This window comes from Dufourea novaeangliae, unplaced genomic scaffold (assembly GCF_001272555.1).
Source record: "Dufourea novaeangliae isolate 0120121106 unplaced genomic scaffold, ASM127255v1 scaffold56, whole genome shotgun sequence".
In the NCBI taxonomy this organism is placed as follows: domain Eukaryota; kingdom Metazoa; phylum Arthropoda; class Insecta; order Hymenoptera; family Halictidae; genus Dufourea; species Dufourea novaeangliae.
In genome coordinates this window covers 3,633,082-3,651,494 of record NW_015373942.1, presented here as the reverse complement: position 1 = coordinate 3,651,494, position 18,413 = coordinate 3,633,082, and the positions used below count along the sequence as shown (strand labels likewise).

Here is an 18,413-nt window from a genome sequence, read left to right as displayed (position 1 = left end):
TCAAGTATTTTAATATGACATTATGAATATTAAAATAAATGATGATGGAACGTAACGGTAATGCTTACTGTTGGCGCAGTGTTCCTCCAGGCCGCACTGGGCGCATCTGTCCGGCGACGCTGCGCCGCAGCTGCATCCTCCGGACGGCACGCAGCACGCGCAATCCTTGCTGGACGAATTAAAACTGCAGGGGCAGCCTGTCGTCGTTTGTGTCCAAAGATCCACTTGACCTGGAACGGAGCACGAAACGTTTAGGAAATGAGTTGAAACAGTCGCGTCTGAAGGAACTCATTAGAAGACTCGATGCAAGTGTTACGTAAAGAAATCGTGGTACAAAGCGTCAAGAGGTGTGTCTATTTAAAAATTCAGCGAAAAATTTTAGATGAATCCCATTTCCTTTGCCTGACCAAGCCAAGATTAATTTCACTGGCTTATCGGGTGTAGGACGATACTGTTTGAATAGATATAAATCAATCACCCCTATCTGGCAAGAAACTGTTCCCAATTTACTTGTTTGACCAAGTATACAGTTGTTTCTCCTGATTAATAAGAAAGATCTATCTATTTCGACTAGATACGATCAGGTTGAAATTATTTAGTGCACAATAGGATTATTCTATTTGTCCCGTCAGAGATAGATTAATACCGACCAGAAACAAGGTACTTTTCTTCGTCTGATCGAGAACAAGGATATTCTACCGATCTGGATAGAAACAGATTATCTCTATTCGTCTGATCACAGGCATGCTAATTCTACTGTTCAGTGTACTGTTTGACGCATTTCACTTGTTGAGTCCTATTACGCCTTACATCGCTTCTCTGATTAGATGTGATCCTCATTTCACTTTTCTATTCTAGTATACTCCCCTATTTAAACCCAGACCATTTTAAACTATTTTTTTTTTGGAGGAAAGATGAAATCTCTTTCGGCAATCACGCCAGTGCTGTTGCCCACTCGACTTCTTAAGTCCACTAAGGGAAGTGTCCAAACTTTAGGTCACCGATGTTAATGAAACTTTTAGGATACGTAGAAGGTTTCCACCACTTCACAAATCATCCCATGCATAGGGTTAGATACTCGAAAGTTTTTTAGGCATTTGCTCTTAAAGTTTTCAACGTGACTTAAGTGAAGCGGATGTAGCGTCGTAGTTATGGTTTATACGACTTTATGATTTCTACCGAGACGGCCAGTGTTCAATTACGTCCCAAATACCTCCAAAAATCTTTGAAAAGCACCAATGATTAATCGTGCAAGGTAATTCCTAGTTACGTCACACGAATAACTTCAAAAGCAAATAACTCAAAAACGTTTGAGTATCGGACCCTATATGAGGCTGATTTATAAACATAAAGAAGCGTACTACATATCCGAAATGTTTCATTAAAGTCTGCAACCTGAAGTTGAAAACCTCTCCTTGTAAAATCTGTTTGATTGCAATTATACGACTACACTTAAACTATAAATGAATAGCAAACATAACCGTCCGTTTATATTCACCATGGTATTTGTTTACACGTGTTCTATTGTGAAAAGCGTTGAGCAACTATCGCACAGTGAACTCAAACGACAGCTACCAGAACCAGTCATCCGGCGGACCGATCGAATTAAATTCTTCGCCGATCCATTGCGAAACCCGCAGAGTCCAATGTCAAACGGGCCTATTTAGTTTACAGTAGCACTCGATTCCCCTATATGGTGGTAAGCCAACTGGAAAACGCAATTCTTCGTGTATCCGGCCGCACGAGTAACATAGAGTATGGTGTATCGTGTTTTCCGCATATATCGATCCCGATGGAAATTGCCGTTCAAACGTTCCCGCCTATCCACGATCCTTTGTTCTTCCTGGCTTTCCCTGCCCCGATCCATTTTCCACCTAACATTTCCACCGTGACATTACGTTTTTTTTTTCTTCTTTCTTAGTCGTTTTCCCCTTCCGTCGTTCACGTCGCTACGCTGTCCACTTTTTATTTACATTCCCTCGTCCCTCTTACACCAACGTGTCCCAGGATACCGATAAATAGAAATGTGCAGTGAAAAACGAAACTGACGGCGGAACATAACTCCCGGACGGCCGATTGCTCATTGTTTTTCTGGTGCAATCGGGAAAACCCGTCCGTTTCTCTTACGAGCGTCCGCTGGACCCTTCGGTTCGTCGACTTCGTGGCTAATGCCTAGTCAAAAAAAAAGTTGACCGTTCATGAACCGTCGTTTTGTCCGAATGTTCAGTAACGGTTCTACGCGGTGTACTTGCGCTTACGAATTTTCATGTACACAGGCGAAACTGGACATTGTCAGTTATTTAGAAATGATTTACCGTAGTCTCGTATTTGCTGACAATGCAGAGTAAAATATGTAATTAACGTGTCAGCGATTAAACGAGTATTGTTGTGGTATTTATCCTCCGACGTGATCTGTAATCGGATTCGATAATACACACGCGTATTTCATAGCATTTTCCTATACCGAATACATATTCATATAGTCGACAAATCAAACTAATTGCGATAGATTGAATCGCTTTGTTCAAAGTGTAGTTGTTACATAAACGTAACAATATCCATGAAAATTATCATTTGGTACAACACGTTTCGGATACAGAGTACAAATACTTCGTGAAATGTACATTGCATCAAACAGATTTAGGAGTTTAAATAAGTCCTCGCGGACTAGTTTTGATGATGCTAAGAAGAATATGGCGAGAAGCAATTATTTAACTCTTTCGTTAGTAAGGTTAGCAAATCTGCTAACTATTTAACCATTTCCAGTCGGTGGCATGCGATGGGAAAGATCGAAGAGATTAACAAGAAAAAACTGCAAAACTTATTTGTATACCTGATAACTTCTTTCATGTTTCCCAACGAACGTCCAACGAACCGCAACGAATTAATCGGCCAAAAATCGGTATCGACACCCTCATTGCGGTGCATTACAAGCATTCAAACGTAGGGCAGCAGTTTCCCCGAGTCGGCAGGACGGCAAATCGACTCGAACAAATTGCAACGCCCAACAATAGGGCGCGTTATCGAGACCGCGGGATCGATCGAGTGGTCGGTAACGGAACGGCGTGCGGCGAAGGGAAAAAGTCCCAAACCGAGTCGTCGCCTAATAGAGATTTCCGATTGATTCTGCAAACGTGGAGATACAGGGTCGTGATTGATTGTCTTCTTCCATGCCGGTGGGATCATCTCGGGTGGGAGAAGCGGTCAACAGGACACTGCGAAGACCAGTTTCGGTGTAGAAAGATAAACGGCGGGAAGGCGAGCGGGAAAGAGAGGGAGGGACAAAGAGTTAGAAAAGATGTAGATCGGGGACAGAGGAGGAAAAAGTAGGATGGTGGTAGGAGGATGAGGTGGATCGTCGGAGAAAAGGACGCGGAGGAAGAAGACATAAATTCCGTGCCAGTGTAAAAAGGGCGTTAAGAGGAGAAGCCCCGGCACCCCCGATATGTCAATATCCCGAGGAAATACGGGGCGGTACTTGGCCAGAGGGGTAGTAAAAATAAAGCAAACTTTATTGCCGGTGCCGCCGCCACCACCACCACCACCGCCACCACCACCACCACTACCATCACCACCCCGACACTACTGGTGCTGCCTCTGGATATGTATTTCAGAAAAACGTCCATGTAGGCGAACGCTTTAGGGCCGTGAATGTGCTAGGAAGGTGGTTAAGAGGAATGTCGCCGGTGGGGCTTGGATTTCAAGGGATTTCACGGGGCAGGGGGTGGAGACGAGTGAGGAGAGGTGAAATAAAGGGAGGGCGGACACTTCCAATTGGATTCTTAATCCATCGATTCGGGCTAGATTACGGGGGTTTGTTTAACGTCGATGTGGAGAGTAAAAGAGGAAAGTATTTCCTGTTGGAGGAAGCTGGATTCGCGAGAGACGCGATACTTTTTGTTCGAACAAAATTTGAATAGGATAATGCTACGGTGAGCAGGTGTCTTTTAGGATTGAACATCAAAAGTCGGATAGTCGGACGGATAGAGGGAAAATGAAATTATAGATGGGAGGAGTCTAAAGTAAAAGAGTGCACAGACTGGCTATACTATACGATTTCTAGTGTTATTGTGTTCCCAGGGTCTCTTTCCCCTAACATTCACACCGTAACCGCTATTTCAGCTTGACTCACAGAACCATTACGGTCTGATCGCACCCCTGCGGCGCGCTTACCGTAACCCAAGCGGCCGAGACCCATGGATCATACAACGGAACCGCGTGCTTTTATGTGCTGAAGCTTATGGGAGTGCTATTTTAGCGTGGTAGTTTCTTTCTTCCCCCGGTAACGGGGATTTGTTGCCGTCGTCGTTTGTTTTATAGGTGACGTTCGTTCGCCCGTGATTTCCAATTTTGACGTGTTTTTTTTTTGTACCTTTACTCTACTGACATGGCGTTATTGACATTAGATTACTTATTATAAAAGTCTAAAGTGTGGTAATAAAAATGTAGAACACTTTCACAGGATAAATTCCACACGAGAAACTAAAACAAAAGTCAAGAATAACGAAATTATGTTCGAAGCTTTTTTTTCGAGTTATTAATTACGGATCAGCTTGCGATTGATTGTAATGTATTTTTGCTGGTAGTGGAAGCATGGTGTAGGTGTGATACTAGGTTCACAAGAATTGGGTAAGGTGTGCGTATTATTTTCTGGAATTCCTGAAAATTATTCACGGACGCAAGGCCTGACGATGTAAGCTCACAAGATATCTTATCAATACAATCTCAAACAATACAACGTTCAGAAAAATCGACTTCAAATCACCAAAATCATGAACCAATTCATACCAAACACGCCGTATTTTTCGCTTCTGTACCACTCTCTGAATCCCTTCCATCCATCCCTCATTCTCAAAAGAAAACTCGTCCCGTCTAAAGCGTGAAAACAGGATGAAACTTTCAGCGTGAATTATCAACGCGATACGAACGGACACGAGAGAAAGGTAGGAAAGGACCAGTAGTGAGGGAGCGGAAAAGATCCACTTAGCGTTCACTTTGGCCCGACGTTAAGTTCTAATGAACCGGACACGCCGGTCAATTTCAGTTAGCCTGCGTGCCAGGTAGATCCTGATATTCCGATCCGACAAGAGCGGCGGCAGGGCCGCGTAATGGCTGCCGATACAGTCCGGCGCGGTGCGGTCAACCCTTACGGAGGTGTCTAATAATTTTCGTTTAAACGCGGACCGGGTCCAGGGCTCTTTCGCGCAGCTGCTCTCCACGTCGTCGAAAGCCACGCGCATTACCATGGTAATAGACGGAATGGTGATCGTCGTTGAAAGGGAATTCTCTCCCCTGGGTTTTCGAAGGCCGTTCATTATCGCTGATATTAGATGAAAAGCGACAGGTATCGGTACCACCTCGCCTATCAGCGTATACGTGGATACCACGAGAGCCATCGGTGATGCTCCTCGATCCTCTCGATGGACGAGCACACTCGGACGACACCGTTCCAGGGTGATCGAGACGAATAATCTGATTTCCACGACGGTTGTCCCGAGTAGAACGGAACGTTCGGACAATGATAAATTTTCGTTGGAGGGCCGTCGGTATTTTCACTGGAAAAAATCGTAGACCCCACGTACGGACCGACCTTGGATCGGCTGTGTCCACGAGGGCGATATTTCACCGGACAGAGGAGCCGCCGTTCCTCGAATCGTCGAATTTCGGGACGGAAGTAGAACCGCGTTTCCGTGGAAATTTGTACCAAAATACAAACTTCGACGGACTGGGAATAAAATTTATTAGACGGATCGCTGATACACGCGACAACCGGGGCCGCAGTTTTTCACCTGTTCTCCGGTTTCTGCTGGCGCGCCGCCCCGGCATTTTTTTCCTCTCTCTGTCTCTGTCTCTCTCTCTCTCGAACGTGCACCGTCCCCTTTATTAATTCATCAACCCCTGTTCTGCCCCGGTGCCCGAGCAACTTTGATCACACTGTTTACTTGTTCCTGTGATATCGATGATGATTCAATTTTTCACGATTTCATCCCTCTGTTTGCTTTCAACGGCTATATTCCTGGACTATCCGGAAACGATTCTATCTGATCCGGGGCTTTTTTTCTCGTTAACTCGCACTGTAATTGGGGGATCGATCCCAGTTTCGAGATTCCAGGCGTTGATATTTTATATCACGTAGTTTCGGGACGGTGTGTACGAGGAATTTGAAATTGGTTTGACTCGAAACGTCGTCACCAGTACCGCACCGAACTCACCAAGTCGTATTATTGCATGGAAATACTTCCGTTCGGTAGATTGGTTGATTATGAAACTAGAATTACTAAATGAATTACCGCCAGAACTTTATTGTCAAACTTTGTGAATTTCATTTCATTTTTCACGTCAAACAACCCCCAAACGTGCCTCTACAATTCACATGCAGGCAGAAATTTTAAAGTAATGTTTACATTGTTACCACTATGACGGGAACAAAATTATTCTTGAAAATTTCTTTACACTTCGTATATTATTTTTTATACACTTTATCGAACAATACGAGTGTAATACATATAATCAACACCTTCATGTGTGGCAGATTATACCTCTGGCACAGGACTAACAGCTATAGATGACACTCCTTAATGTAGGTCATTGGCTTCCCTATATAGACAATGTCTGTACCCCTTATAACAGAGGGGAAGAAGTCCCTAGATAGCAATGCAGCATCCCTAACTTCCTGGCTCCAACCAGGACCATAAAACTTAGCCTAACTTGTCACTTCACTGCTGTCATTTTTTAACTCCTAAGAAACTATAAAGTTCCACTAACAAAATTATTCCAATTATTATAATCGCAAAACAGTCAGGAAATTCTACACTCCATGCCTCACCATCGTCAATCATTCACGCATACAACTATAACAACATTCTATCTCCCGTATCGTATCCCAAATTCCGACAGGCAACAACTTACGCCGCCAAGGAAAACTTGTCTCTCCACACGACCGTATCCACCGACATCATTCCGTGTCCCTCGCAAAAGCGTCGGCCAATTCTCTCGCTCCGCCGAACCCTACAAGACCTAAATATATCCCCTGTCCCTTGACACCCTCTCCTCCACACAACCCCCGCGGAATTCTCATCTCGCCAGTTGCATAGAAATCCACCAGCAGCTCGAATCTATCAACCAACCAGCCCTATTCTCCAGGTCGTTTTTTCCCATCATCCCTGTTCCTATACCTTCTCCCGCGTCGCGCTGGTGTCGATTAGTTCGGGCCCCGAGTCTCCTCTGTTTTATGACGGTTTCCCGGTCACTGTGCTACTTGGAATTCCATCCGCATCTCCATACATTTGCACTTTAATTGGCTCCGGCGTTCCTCTCCGCTCTATATATCTCTTCGCGTACCCATAAATATGTATAATACGAGGGCGGCTAGAAGTGATGGGGGGTTGACGAGTCCTACGCGTATGTTCACGCGTCGAACGCGCGACAATACGCGCGACCGCGAAGGGCAGCGTCCGTTCGTCCCAACGGCGACTATTTTCCTCGTTAGCCAGTCATGAAACGGGTGGAACGCATCGAAACATAGAACGTGCGCGCGAGATCCCCGCGGACGTTGAGTGATAAATGCGCCGCCAAAGTGAATCAGTGCGCTCGGGCGCGCGTGCGCACATGCACGCGAGCATGGACCACGGACTGGCTATCGCTTTGTTCCGTAATGATATAGTGGATCCGCTCAAGTGTTAGAATTATCGGGCCGGTGTTCCACCGTGCAAAATCAGGCGAGTACGGTTCGCGCGATGGACGAACGAGTGGCACTCGCCCGATCGACGGACCTGATTAACTCCTCGTCGGTTGTTTGCATCGGCGATGATCACGAGATACCGTGGGGGAGATTCGTTTCAGTGGATGCACCGAAATTTTGACAGGATTATGGTACGGTTTAGGAAATGATTTTCAGAGAGAATATTTGTGAGATTTTGGAGTTGGATTGGTGAGGATTCTGAGAACAATTGGAGAGTCTTGTGTAAGAGGGAGCTGTGACACAAAATGTTGAAAAATTAGGTTTTTGTGTATGACACTTCTTGGGGTATAGTGGTTGTCCCTTAATTTATAACTACGTGGAAAAATTCCTGTCTGTACTATGATTGTTTATGTGTACCGTCGTGGTATATTATGATATATACTACTTTTTATAAAAGCCTTATTGTCTCTTCAATTTTATCTAAAGTTCATACGTTTTTTAATTGTTCTCGAGTTAAGTAGACAGGAGGTAATACGTGGAAAATGATGTTAGTTTTATTGCGCAGTACGTGGAGATTCTATTCGTGTATTTGTTGCGCAAAATAATTGAAGTCAACAAATACAAGAAGAAGAATATACATAAGTGATTAATTATTATGTATCACGTGTTTTATTTAAATAGAATTAATAGTGTCTTTTTTTCTAGACAACATTAAACATCTGTCTGTATTTTTTACCAAAAAGTTTCAATTACCGTCAAATAAATTATACCAAATTTTTTAATAACAATGTATATGTGTACATATATATATATTCTTACTCTCTCCTTGCTATTTGCATTACATGTTGCATTTAATGAGATATAAAAAGGTACATTATTCTTGAAGTAGATGATACATTTCACCACATAAAATTATAATCCCTTTGCAAGCACAATGCTTCTCAGAGCAATCTTCATTACGTAAAATAAAGCGCCTTAAGTAAATCAAGTCGAACGCAATCTTCCAGAGAGCTATCTTCCGTTCCCCGGTCATTGATCACTGTCTCGAAGATAACGAGATATAGAATTCACGAGATAACGTGATGTACGACTGGAACGATCTATTGTTGTCTGACAGATCAGAGACGTTTGTTACGGAATCCAAGTCGCAGACATTAATGCTCGAAATATTCGTCGCCCCTACTAATTTTACTTCTACTCGGATATAATTTTAGCCCTCCCCGCATCTGCCCGACTTGATCAAGGGGATTAGTCTGCGTGAATACTCGTAGCTACAGCGGAACATTACCAAATCTGTTCAAGCATTAAGATACTGCGCTACCTTTGGTCGGAAAATTAATTCCCTGGCAATTTCCGATGTACTTGCCGGTGAAACTTGGGACCAGTCTGCTTCGCCAATGGGCAAAGACTCGATGCACAGTCAACACTTACTCTTGCAATATTGTGTAATAATTTATGGTCTGTTCTAATTGTAAATGTAAGAAAAATAATGACTGGAGAACACACTGCTAAGGAAGCGATTAGTTCACATACACTAACATAAAGTCCTTATCACTGATTGCGTTTTTAATAGCATATTTTGCAATATTGGTAGTATTGTAGAAATTTGAAAACAAGACTGAAATTCCTCTCTTCTTATTTTATAATGTTTTCATTTCAAATGATGAAACATAATTAATAAATAAACGCAAAAGAGAGCACAGAATAGTAAGATATGTTTTGATAATCAAAATTATAATGTATTCTGTTGTTTCACGCCCTTTAACTTTTATTTACCGTCTAATTTGTTGAATGCGCTTCAAAAATTAATAATGTTCAATTAGATTTAATACGTTATTTTAATCTTAACTAGTTCAATAATAAGAAATGTAGATTCTTACTTAATTGTTATATCTCTACATTGGTCTCTAAAAATATATATTTGCATGAACATCCACACTCTAGTGGCAGTAAAAAATCATGTTAGAGTACGTAATATAACATAACGCAGTAGTAACATCAATCAAGAGTGTTAGATAACACAAATTTTCTTCTAATTATCAATCCTAAATTAATTTAATCCTAAGAAGAATTAAATGCCACGCTTGAAGAGAATAAAAGACTATCCGTTCGTGAATTACAAAGGCTTCCCAGACCGATTTAAATACATATCCTACCACACTTCGTCGTCCCATTGTTCTTCAAACGGTCGTTTCGTTCACAGTCACTTTGTTCCGGTACACTTTACAGAACTCGTAACGCGTCCCGTCGTAATTAAAATCGTGTCCACCAGCCCTCGTTGATTAGTAACGTCGGACAAACGAGCTTCCAATATCGAAGTTAGAGGACTTTTGATTAATCGCCCCACGACGGTACAAGGGATGCGACCGGGGGTTGACTGCGCCAATTACTAGTCGGTCGGTCGTGGGTAACTATTATGGCCGCGGCGACGTTGATCGGCCCCTTACGACTGTCGAATATGACGTTCAGACGAGTTATCATAATCGGCTTTGGCTTAATGCCGAGCACCAACCGAAACGGAAATCCGATTTGTGTTCCGGTATCCCTCGACTCGGCGGCCAGACAAAATGTGTGCCCACCAAAAATGTGTACCCTCCGGATCGCAGGGGAATTTCCATTTTTCCCCGTTTAGTTTGACTTTAAAATCAGCGAACGTACAAAATTCCACGCGAAATGTTCTGATTGCAGTTTTTATAATATTGATATTACCGTACACAAACTGCACAGGAAAAAATATCCCATTTCAAACATCACTTCGCGTTCTGTCTACTTCGAAACGGAATACTGTAAATAGCTAATGAAACGTGAAATCCTTTACAAATAGGTTGTTTCAAAAATCCTTTCCATAGATTACGTCGATTGAATCGAATAATTTAACGATACATATGCACCATTTTAGAGGGTGTTGAATGCAGAGATGATGAATGCTGTTCCATTAAAAACATACCTGTTCTTTTCTTTTTCGGATGTGTTGTTGACCGTTTATGGGATCTACGTGAACGCCGAAGAACACGTGCTCGAAGAAATTACGTGGTCGAGCAGGCACCACGTAGGACAATAATCTACCGATGTCGTCTCATAACTCTTGAGAAGAAGCGTTCCGGGGCATGGAACGCGGTGGGATCGGCCAAAGAGAAAGCTGAAGCTGGAGAAGTCTGCTGACAAAGGAGAATCGGGACCACCTATGGAATTTCTATGGTTTAGCTTCCTGTATTAAACGTCCGAGGATCGCTTGTGTGTCTCCACCCCGGATAGTTATAAATACGAGTGTTGCACGGGCTGTAAAACGGGGGCGGACTTGGTACAGTTCGCTATCCATTTGAATTTGCTCGGTAGGGGATAAACCGTGCGACAGTGGTTCGCGTCGCGTGAATAAGCGTTTGGAGAGGCTGGGGATTCGGTCTGTCCGTTTCAGACGCTACAGCGGCAATTTAGACTTCTAGAAATGCGCATCTTCATGAGGAACGCTCATGATATTTGTCGCTCCTCGAGGTAAGTGGAAAGGAAATTGTGAGAGTCGTGGCGTTTTATACAGGGAGAATGTGGAACGAGGTTTCTGTTGCGCTCAACGTCATTTACGAGGATATATTATTTGAAAATCCAATGAGTAGAGAGGTGCTGGTGAATTTGGTCGATTAACAACGACTTCTACTTGTCAAAAACATGCGGGCAAACATGGAGGAAGACTAGTGTGGTAGTATCTGTTTTTTTTTATTATTTGTTCTATGTCTCGAGATATTCACGTATCCTTACAAATAATAGTTTGTAAGGAGAACACGAGTCGTAAATTTTCCGCTTTTTCGAAGTTCAGTGAATTCCATAAGCACGCAACTAGGATCATTTGCATTTTCTTCGGACTTTTACGAACCATGTTTCAAATAATCAGTAAAGTTTTGAAAATTTGCATTCCTCAACCCATTAATGAACCCTTGAAGCAGTTCAATTTTTACACATACGACTTTTTATTTTTTACAAAATTGCATACCTAGGTGGAAGAAGAAATAATGACGAAGAGGTTATTAAGGAAATCCTTGAAGATCCTAAAAGAATAAAGAACAAAATTCAGGAATGTAAATTCCCTGAAAAATGTTGCAAATGAAATGTTGCTCTAACACAACACTGGCAATTTGTATGGGCGACGACAAAGTATGTCCAATTGACTCCTCAATTCTGGAAATGAGGACAAGGTCACTTTCTATTTTTTACTTACTTGTATGTTTTCCTTTTACAACAAATGCAGAACGCCTCGAGACGCTGTTCGCAGTCAAAGACTTAACTCAGAAAGGAAGTTTCTACATCAAATTTCGTCATTCCTGATTTTCATTTCAGTTCGGCACGTAGAATCCACCCAGTGAAAGTGTTCCAAATTTGTCATTAACACCCTGTATAATCCAACGAATTAACGAAAAAGTCACAGGAACGATATCACACACAATCCATGCATCGAAACTGAACCGTACTCACTCCCGAAGAAAAAGCAAATATCAGACGGGGAAATCTGTCGAGCTCGTTTTCCCTTCCAGCAGATCCCACAGCGATTCTCCGGTCAGAAATCTCTAAAATACCCAACGGAACGCCGCGAACCAAGCCCGAATCGAAACGAAACCCGGTTCGACCGTCTGCATGTGTGCTCGCGCGTATAACAACCAAATGGAACGGTCGAAACTTCCCCTGCGAGGTGCCATTAAGGGCACGAATCCTTCCCTCTCGTCCCTCGAAAGAGCTTCAGGCGCGACGGGCCAAGTCACCGGAAAGTTGCCTCGTGTCAGCGTGTTCGGCATCGTTCCGCTGGGCGAAACCGCCGGGGAATCGCGGGCTACAGCGATTGTTTTTAAAGCCGCCGAACAGATACGCCGCTAGCGGTTTCACGGAACTGGAGGAAGACGCGAAAGAAAGAAAAAGAGTGAGAGAGAAACAGAGGGAGAGAGGGTGAACAGTGACGAGGAATGCCTGTGGGATAAGGCGAGGGAGAGGAAAAAGGCGAGCAATGCCCGGCTTGGACTTGAAATATCGCGTTCCTAATGCACTCGAGCAAAAACTAGCCAGCCTTGTACCTTCAGGGGATGGCGAACAACACCGTAGTGTGTCCGTGGAGAGAGAAACCGGAGATCGTCGGCGCAACAATGCTCACCCGTATATCCAGCCAGGCCGTAAGCTGTACCCGGGATATGAATCGCTAACTAACTAAGTCAACCGGAACCACCTACGAGAATGAGGAGATCGGAGGTATAGAGATCGCGATCGGCATTGGGTAGGGTTTAAATTCAGCCTGATGATTTAACCCTGATCTGTCGTCTCATTTTCCTCAACTTCATTTGTCCATCGTTGCTAAATGGACAGTGGTAACAAGTTACGGTAAATATTGACAAAGGGGGACCTAGCACCATTGATGTTGACCTTGACATATGTCGTCCATAACAACATACGTCAAGGTCACCGTCATTAGGTCTGGGTCCCTTTTTGTCAATATTTACCTGAATGAATATAATGAAGAGATAGACAGTTACATTTACAAATTCTTTGAAATAATTGTCACGCAGCTCCTGTTAAATTTACGTAAACATGACGGAATAACATCGATTCATAGGAGAAGAGAACATGTCAAATTGACACAAGGGACGGATGAGGGTTAATTTAGAATGTGATTCAACTGTTTCGGTGATCTTGACGGTCGATAATTCGAGGATAACGTTTTTAAGCGATCTGTGGCGGGGTTAAACAAATACGAGAGAATATGTAAATTGGAGAGTTCGGGGGGTACACTGATCGAAGCGGAGATAGTAGTTTAATGGAGAAAGATATTGTTACTTGTGATAATTTAAACGAAAGTTTTAATATACGTTCATTAGAATATGGCGTGGTAGGGTTCGTAGAAAGTTTATTGTTCGTAGTTGTTAAGTCGACTGATTGTAAAACTTGATTCGGCGAGTGTACACAGAAAGTTTTCTTAGCGGGTTTTTCCAGCGGGAAATTATAGCCAAGGGAAATCTTTGTTCGGATATGCTGGAACTACTTCTTTTCTCAGAAATCAGTTCTGTTTCGACATTTGTCGATTTTTGCTTCATCTTGCAGAAAATTGTTTCATTACGCGAGAGAAGGATTTATCGTAGTTCTGGTCTAGTTTTTGTGTGACTTTATGCTAATACTTGTTGTAAAATGAAGATTCTGTGTACTGACAAAAGAATTTATATGAAAGACATTTCATCTCCGGAAGTATTGAGTATTATTTGAACATTGTACACAGAGCTGTTAATGTTTTAAAAACTGTTCATAACACCGAATATATAAGAAAATTGTTAAGAAAAACAGAATGTAATGTTACTTTCATTTCAATTAACTTTTTTAAATTTTTTATTATTCATTATCGTAATACTTCATAACCACGATGCACACAAGAATTACAATTACGCGTTGGAGTAGGAGTAATCAGTTCACCACTCTCGTAAGACAATGCAGTTATTATTCCCATGGAAACACAGAAGAAAATAGCTGCTTTTAAGGTAAAATATGCGAAAGCACAATAACTTAATGAAGTTTAACAACATTTACCGAGGAAATTTTCGCTTTCGGATATTTTATTCATAAGCCCCGATGGCATTTTCAGAGTCGTTGCAGCGTGATTCTCGCGGGAGCTACCTCATTTTCTAAAACGTTGCTCCATTTATACTTTTCCTTCGTTGCTCGGTAAACGTTACCAGCATTAATAAAAATGATCACTTAAGGGCTCTAGTAACTTTTCCCCCTTGTTCACAGGTCCTTCAAAAATATCGAATATTATTTTGTGATTATATCAATTTTATTTACGTCACCTTCGAGAATAAGTTTGTACTAACACTGACGAACGGGAGGGTATCAAGTGTATCGTCATCACGAAGGCTTACTTCGAAAGACAAAGTGTACCCACTTCGACATCTCACATGTCTGTGCTTTGCATTGCTACTCAGACCGGGAACTTTATTATCAAAACTCGTTCACAAGGAACCCTCGTCGCGTTCCTCCAAGTGAATTAATCCATCGAATTTATTAAGACGTCCACGCCCCACTCGCATATTCCGCGCGCGGCCCGTCTCAAAAGCGAGTTATAGAAAACGTCCCAGATTCAGGCCCACCTAGACGCAATCTAAGTCGGCTCGGAGACATTTCTAACGAAGGGGGGGGGGAAGGGTTGACAGAAATCCCGGGGGTTGGAAATGTGCCGAATCATGTTCGAGGCCATGGGCGTGCGAAAAGAGGAGGGGGGGAGGGGGTGGTGTCCCGACGAAAATCGGGCGAACGGCTCGGCGAAACCGGAGATTTACGGTTCTCGCCGGTGTCGTGTCGTGCGTCAGAACTCCGGGCCAGAATCCGCCGCGCGGCGTAACTAGATCGATAGTCTCGGATTCCGCTCGTTAGAGGCAGAGGCGAAGTCCCCGCGTTCGTCGTGTCGCTGCGGGATCCACACACATAGATAGAGAGTAAGAGCGAGCGAGGGAAACACGTCCACGAGTAGAATGGGGCGGAGAAGGTAGTGGGTGGATGGAAGGAAGAGCTAACACGGTACGAGTAGTGGGACGGGCCTTTGGGATCGGAGCCAACTATTGCCATTATGTGCGGACCGAACCTGCATTATGTCCGTCGGCCACGGTGCATACCAGATATCCTTGAAACGAGCTGTAGGTACAGTTGCTGACGCCTCCTGGAACGTCCTTCGATCGGCCATATTTGCTACCGAACGAATGGCAAACTTACTTCTGCGGCCCGAACGCGCACCGAATTCAAATCGTTCCTCGAGTAGTTCCTATTTTTCTGCTACTCCCGGTTGACAGACCATCTCCTCCCTGAGGGGGCCTCGAGGATGGATGCGAAACGATGGAAATCATTAGGTGGATGTGCTGGAATTAGATCTCGATGGCTCTGGGATCTATGAAGTGGGTTGTGCCGGGTGTGATTTATATTAGGACCGCTGGGCGATGCCTCCACCACGCGTCATTCGCTACGAAGGGTTTTATTTGATCGAATATTAAATGTACCGTGTAATATCGGGGGCCGTAGAGGTTCCATTACAAATTGGCTTAGTTCACTTCTTTTGAAATATCGGGGGGAGAGGACACAGCGTCAGAGAACGCGTAATATTTTTAACAGTTATTATGGGGAAGGATGTGCGTTGTGTTTCACGGGGAAAATGTTGTTAGACTGTTACCGAGCAGCCTAGATGAGAATGTTCGTGGTAACGTGGGCAGCGATGAATAATCATTGTTGATATACCCACGGCGAAATGATGGAAGGGCCGGAGTCGACGGGTACGCCGCTTGGGAATCGAGGAATGGATCCTGGGCTCACGTGATTTTGATGGATGGGGGGTGAGGCGCAGTTAGTGGTCCATAAAGTATCCGCTATTTGTAAAGATTAAGCAGAGAAACAGTCCTCGAACTAGCTAAAATTGTCTGGTTTTTATAGTATTAATATTCCTCGGAAAAGATACATTCGTTTTTTTTCTCGTTTCGAGACCTTGAAGCTACTATTATAAATACATTGAAATTTTTCAACTTGTTAATAATAAATTATACAGGGTGTCATATTAACTAGTGGTACAACGGGGTAGGGAGTGGTTTTACGTGAAAAAATAAGTCGAAAATGTAAGAGTAAAATACCGAAAAATAGTTGGCACCGAATATTAGTGTGTCTTAACAATTTATATCTTAAAAAATTGCTCCCAATTTGCTCCCTTGGAATCGAAAATTGCTTCCATCGCATCGTTTATATTTAATGAGATATAAGACCAGTGTAATCAAAGATATTAATCTACTCTTGTCAAACGGTTATGTGCGTAATAACTTAGGATAATGGACTATAATTACGGCATAAGGTGGCAAATATAAGGCATGCCTATCAACTGATGGGTTCATGACCTCGAATACATTTTCCATTAGAAATTTATTATAAAAATTAACTTCATAGGTAAAAACTGATTTAATTACGAAAGACTTGGATTCTGAAGAATTAATGTTACCTAAAAATATTTCCGTACAGCAGGAAAATATTGCAACAAATGTAAATTATTATCTTATTGTTAAATACATAGGTAAATTTTATATACATACATCACGTCACTTTTCAATTGCAACACGATGTTCCAGACCAATCCAAATCGGGACGCCTAGCAAATCCTATTTCGTAACGAAAACCTCTATCGGAAGCTAAGCAAATATCTGTCTGGCAATAAGTTATCGTAACTGTTCGATAAGCCGGACGATTATCATGGATTCGGCAAATAAGTCGAGTGGGAACTTCCGGGCCAGAAGCCGGATGCCTAGGACGTCAAAGCTGACGGCAATTGCCGGGCAACGACGCGGCCCGAGTTCCTTCTTCATTTCCATTCCCGCCCTTAAATATGCTCCCCCGACGTCACCAGAGGAGAACTCCAACCTTCCAGCTCGACGTCTAGGAGAGACGATTCGAGGAATTCAATTTTAATGATTCACCGATTTCACTCTTTCTTTCGATCGGTCGCGGGCTGCAATCGATCCCGTCCGACCCTGGGAACAGAGAGGAAACCGACGAGTATTGGGAGGGGGTGGTAGGCATTCTTGTCCGTTCTCTTGGAAATAGTTCTCGGGTGCTGCCGCCTGGAAACTTACTACCGAGCTTCCTTAATAACGTGGCTTTCTTGGAGGCCGGGTTTCCGGACTATTCCCGTACTTGAAATTCCGCCCGGCGATCCGAGCTAACGTTTTTCAATATTTCCCCGTTCGATCCTCGAAGGTTTCAATTGCCGCGATGTCGTGAAATTTTATCCGGATTGCCCTGCGAACGAGGATCTACGCGATACTATGGTATGACAATAAAGTTACGAGAATAAATCAGCTGGAAATTTTATTCTGAAAATTAAAGGAGATAAGAAAGGTCTAAAAGCATTTGAGAAATTATCCTGAATTTCATTTCTATTCAAACAATCTTCTAATTGAAAGAAATAATTAGAACGGAATAAATTGTCAAAAGCATAATACAAAATCACTATTACAGACTCATATGTGACTGTACAGTCACGGAGGTATCTATCCTTATCGAATCGGTAAGTAAGGTTTGAAATTTATTTCTCATCAAGCGTGTGTTGCGCAATTTTAATACGTCACCTTCCACTCGGTCACGTCATTGTGTAACAACTGTCGCGTATTGAAGCCGATTATCCAGCGACTGCAGGAGAAATTCGTCGTCGTTTCGTTCAACGCGGCGGTATTTCGAAATATCGGGCAATAATGAGCTTCCCGCGTCCGGTGATTGCTGCGTAACAGGAACCCGATACGCTGTTTTTGGGGGGAAAATCGCGTTCTGGTTCTCGGCTCGTTTAAAGTGCATCAATTATTCATTGACCGCCACGCGGACGCGTATTTGCAAATCTGTTTTTGAGCGGAATAATGGCACGAATAACATCGAAGCCACAGCGCGTTATATTACAGGGTCACTCGCGGACGTAATTTAATATTCTAATCAGTACACAATTTATCATAACGCTTTGGCGTTACCGTTAATCTAATGAACAATTAATTATCAATCGTAGAATCACGTTACGGAATACCAGTTACGAACACTGAGAAACGAAATTGTTTGAGCGATAGGATACTCAAAGATGTCCTGCACTTGCGGAAATTCTATTAACATTAAGCTGAACTGCAGGGGATTGCATCGACAAGATTTTGGAAAACTGAAAAGTCATCGATTGAAAGTCAGAAAGTTGTTGTTTTATAAATAGTGG

General features: G+C 43.0%; 1 protein-coding gene across 1 annotated transcript in view; it reads right to left on the bottom strand.

Annotated features, from left to right (window-relative positions):
- LOC107185845 overlaps nt 1-18,413 on the bottom strand; it is a 236,165-nt gene that overhangs the window by 182,155 nt on the left and 35,597 nt on the right. The window contains exon 2 of the mRNA XM_015573617.1: nt 69-230. Coding sequence (XP_015429103.1) covers nt 69-230 — 162 coding nt within the window. The remainder of the gene's footprint in view (nt 1-68; nt 231-18,413) is intronic.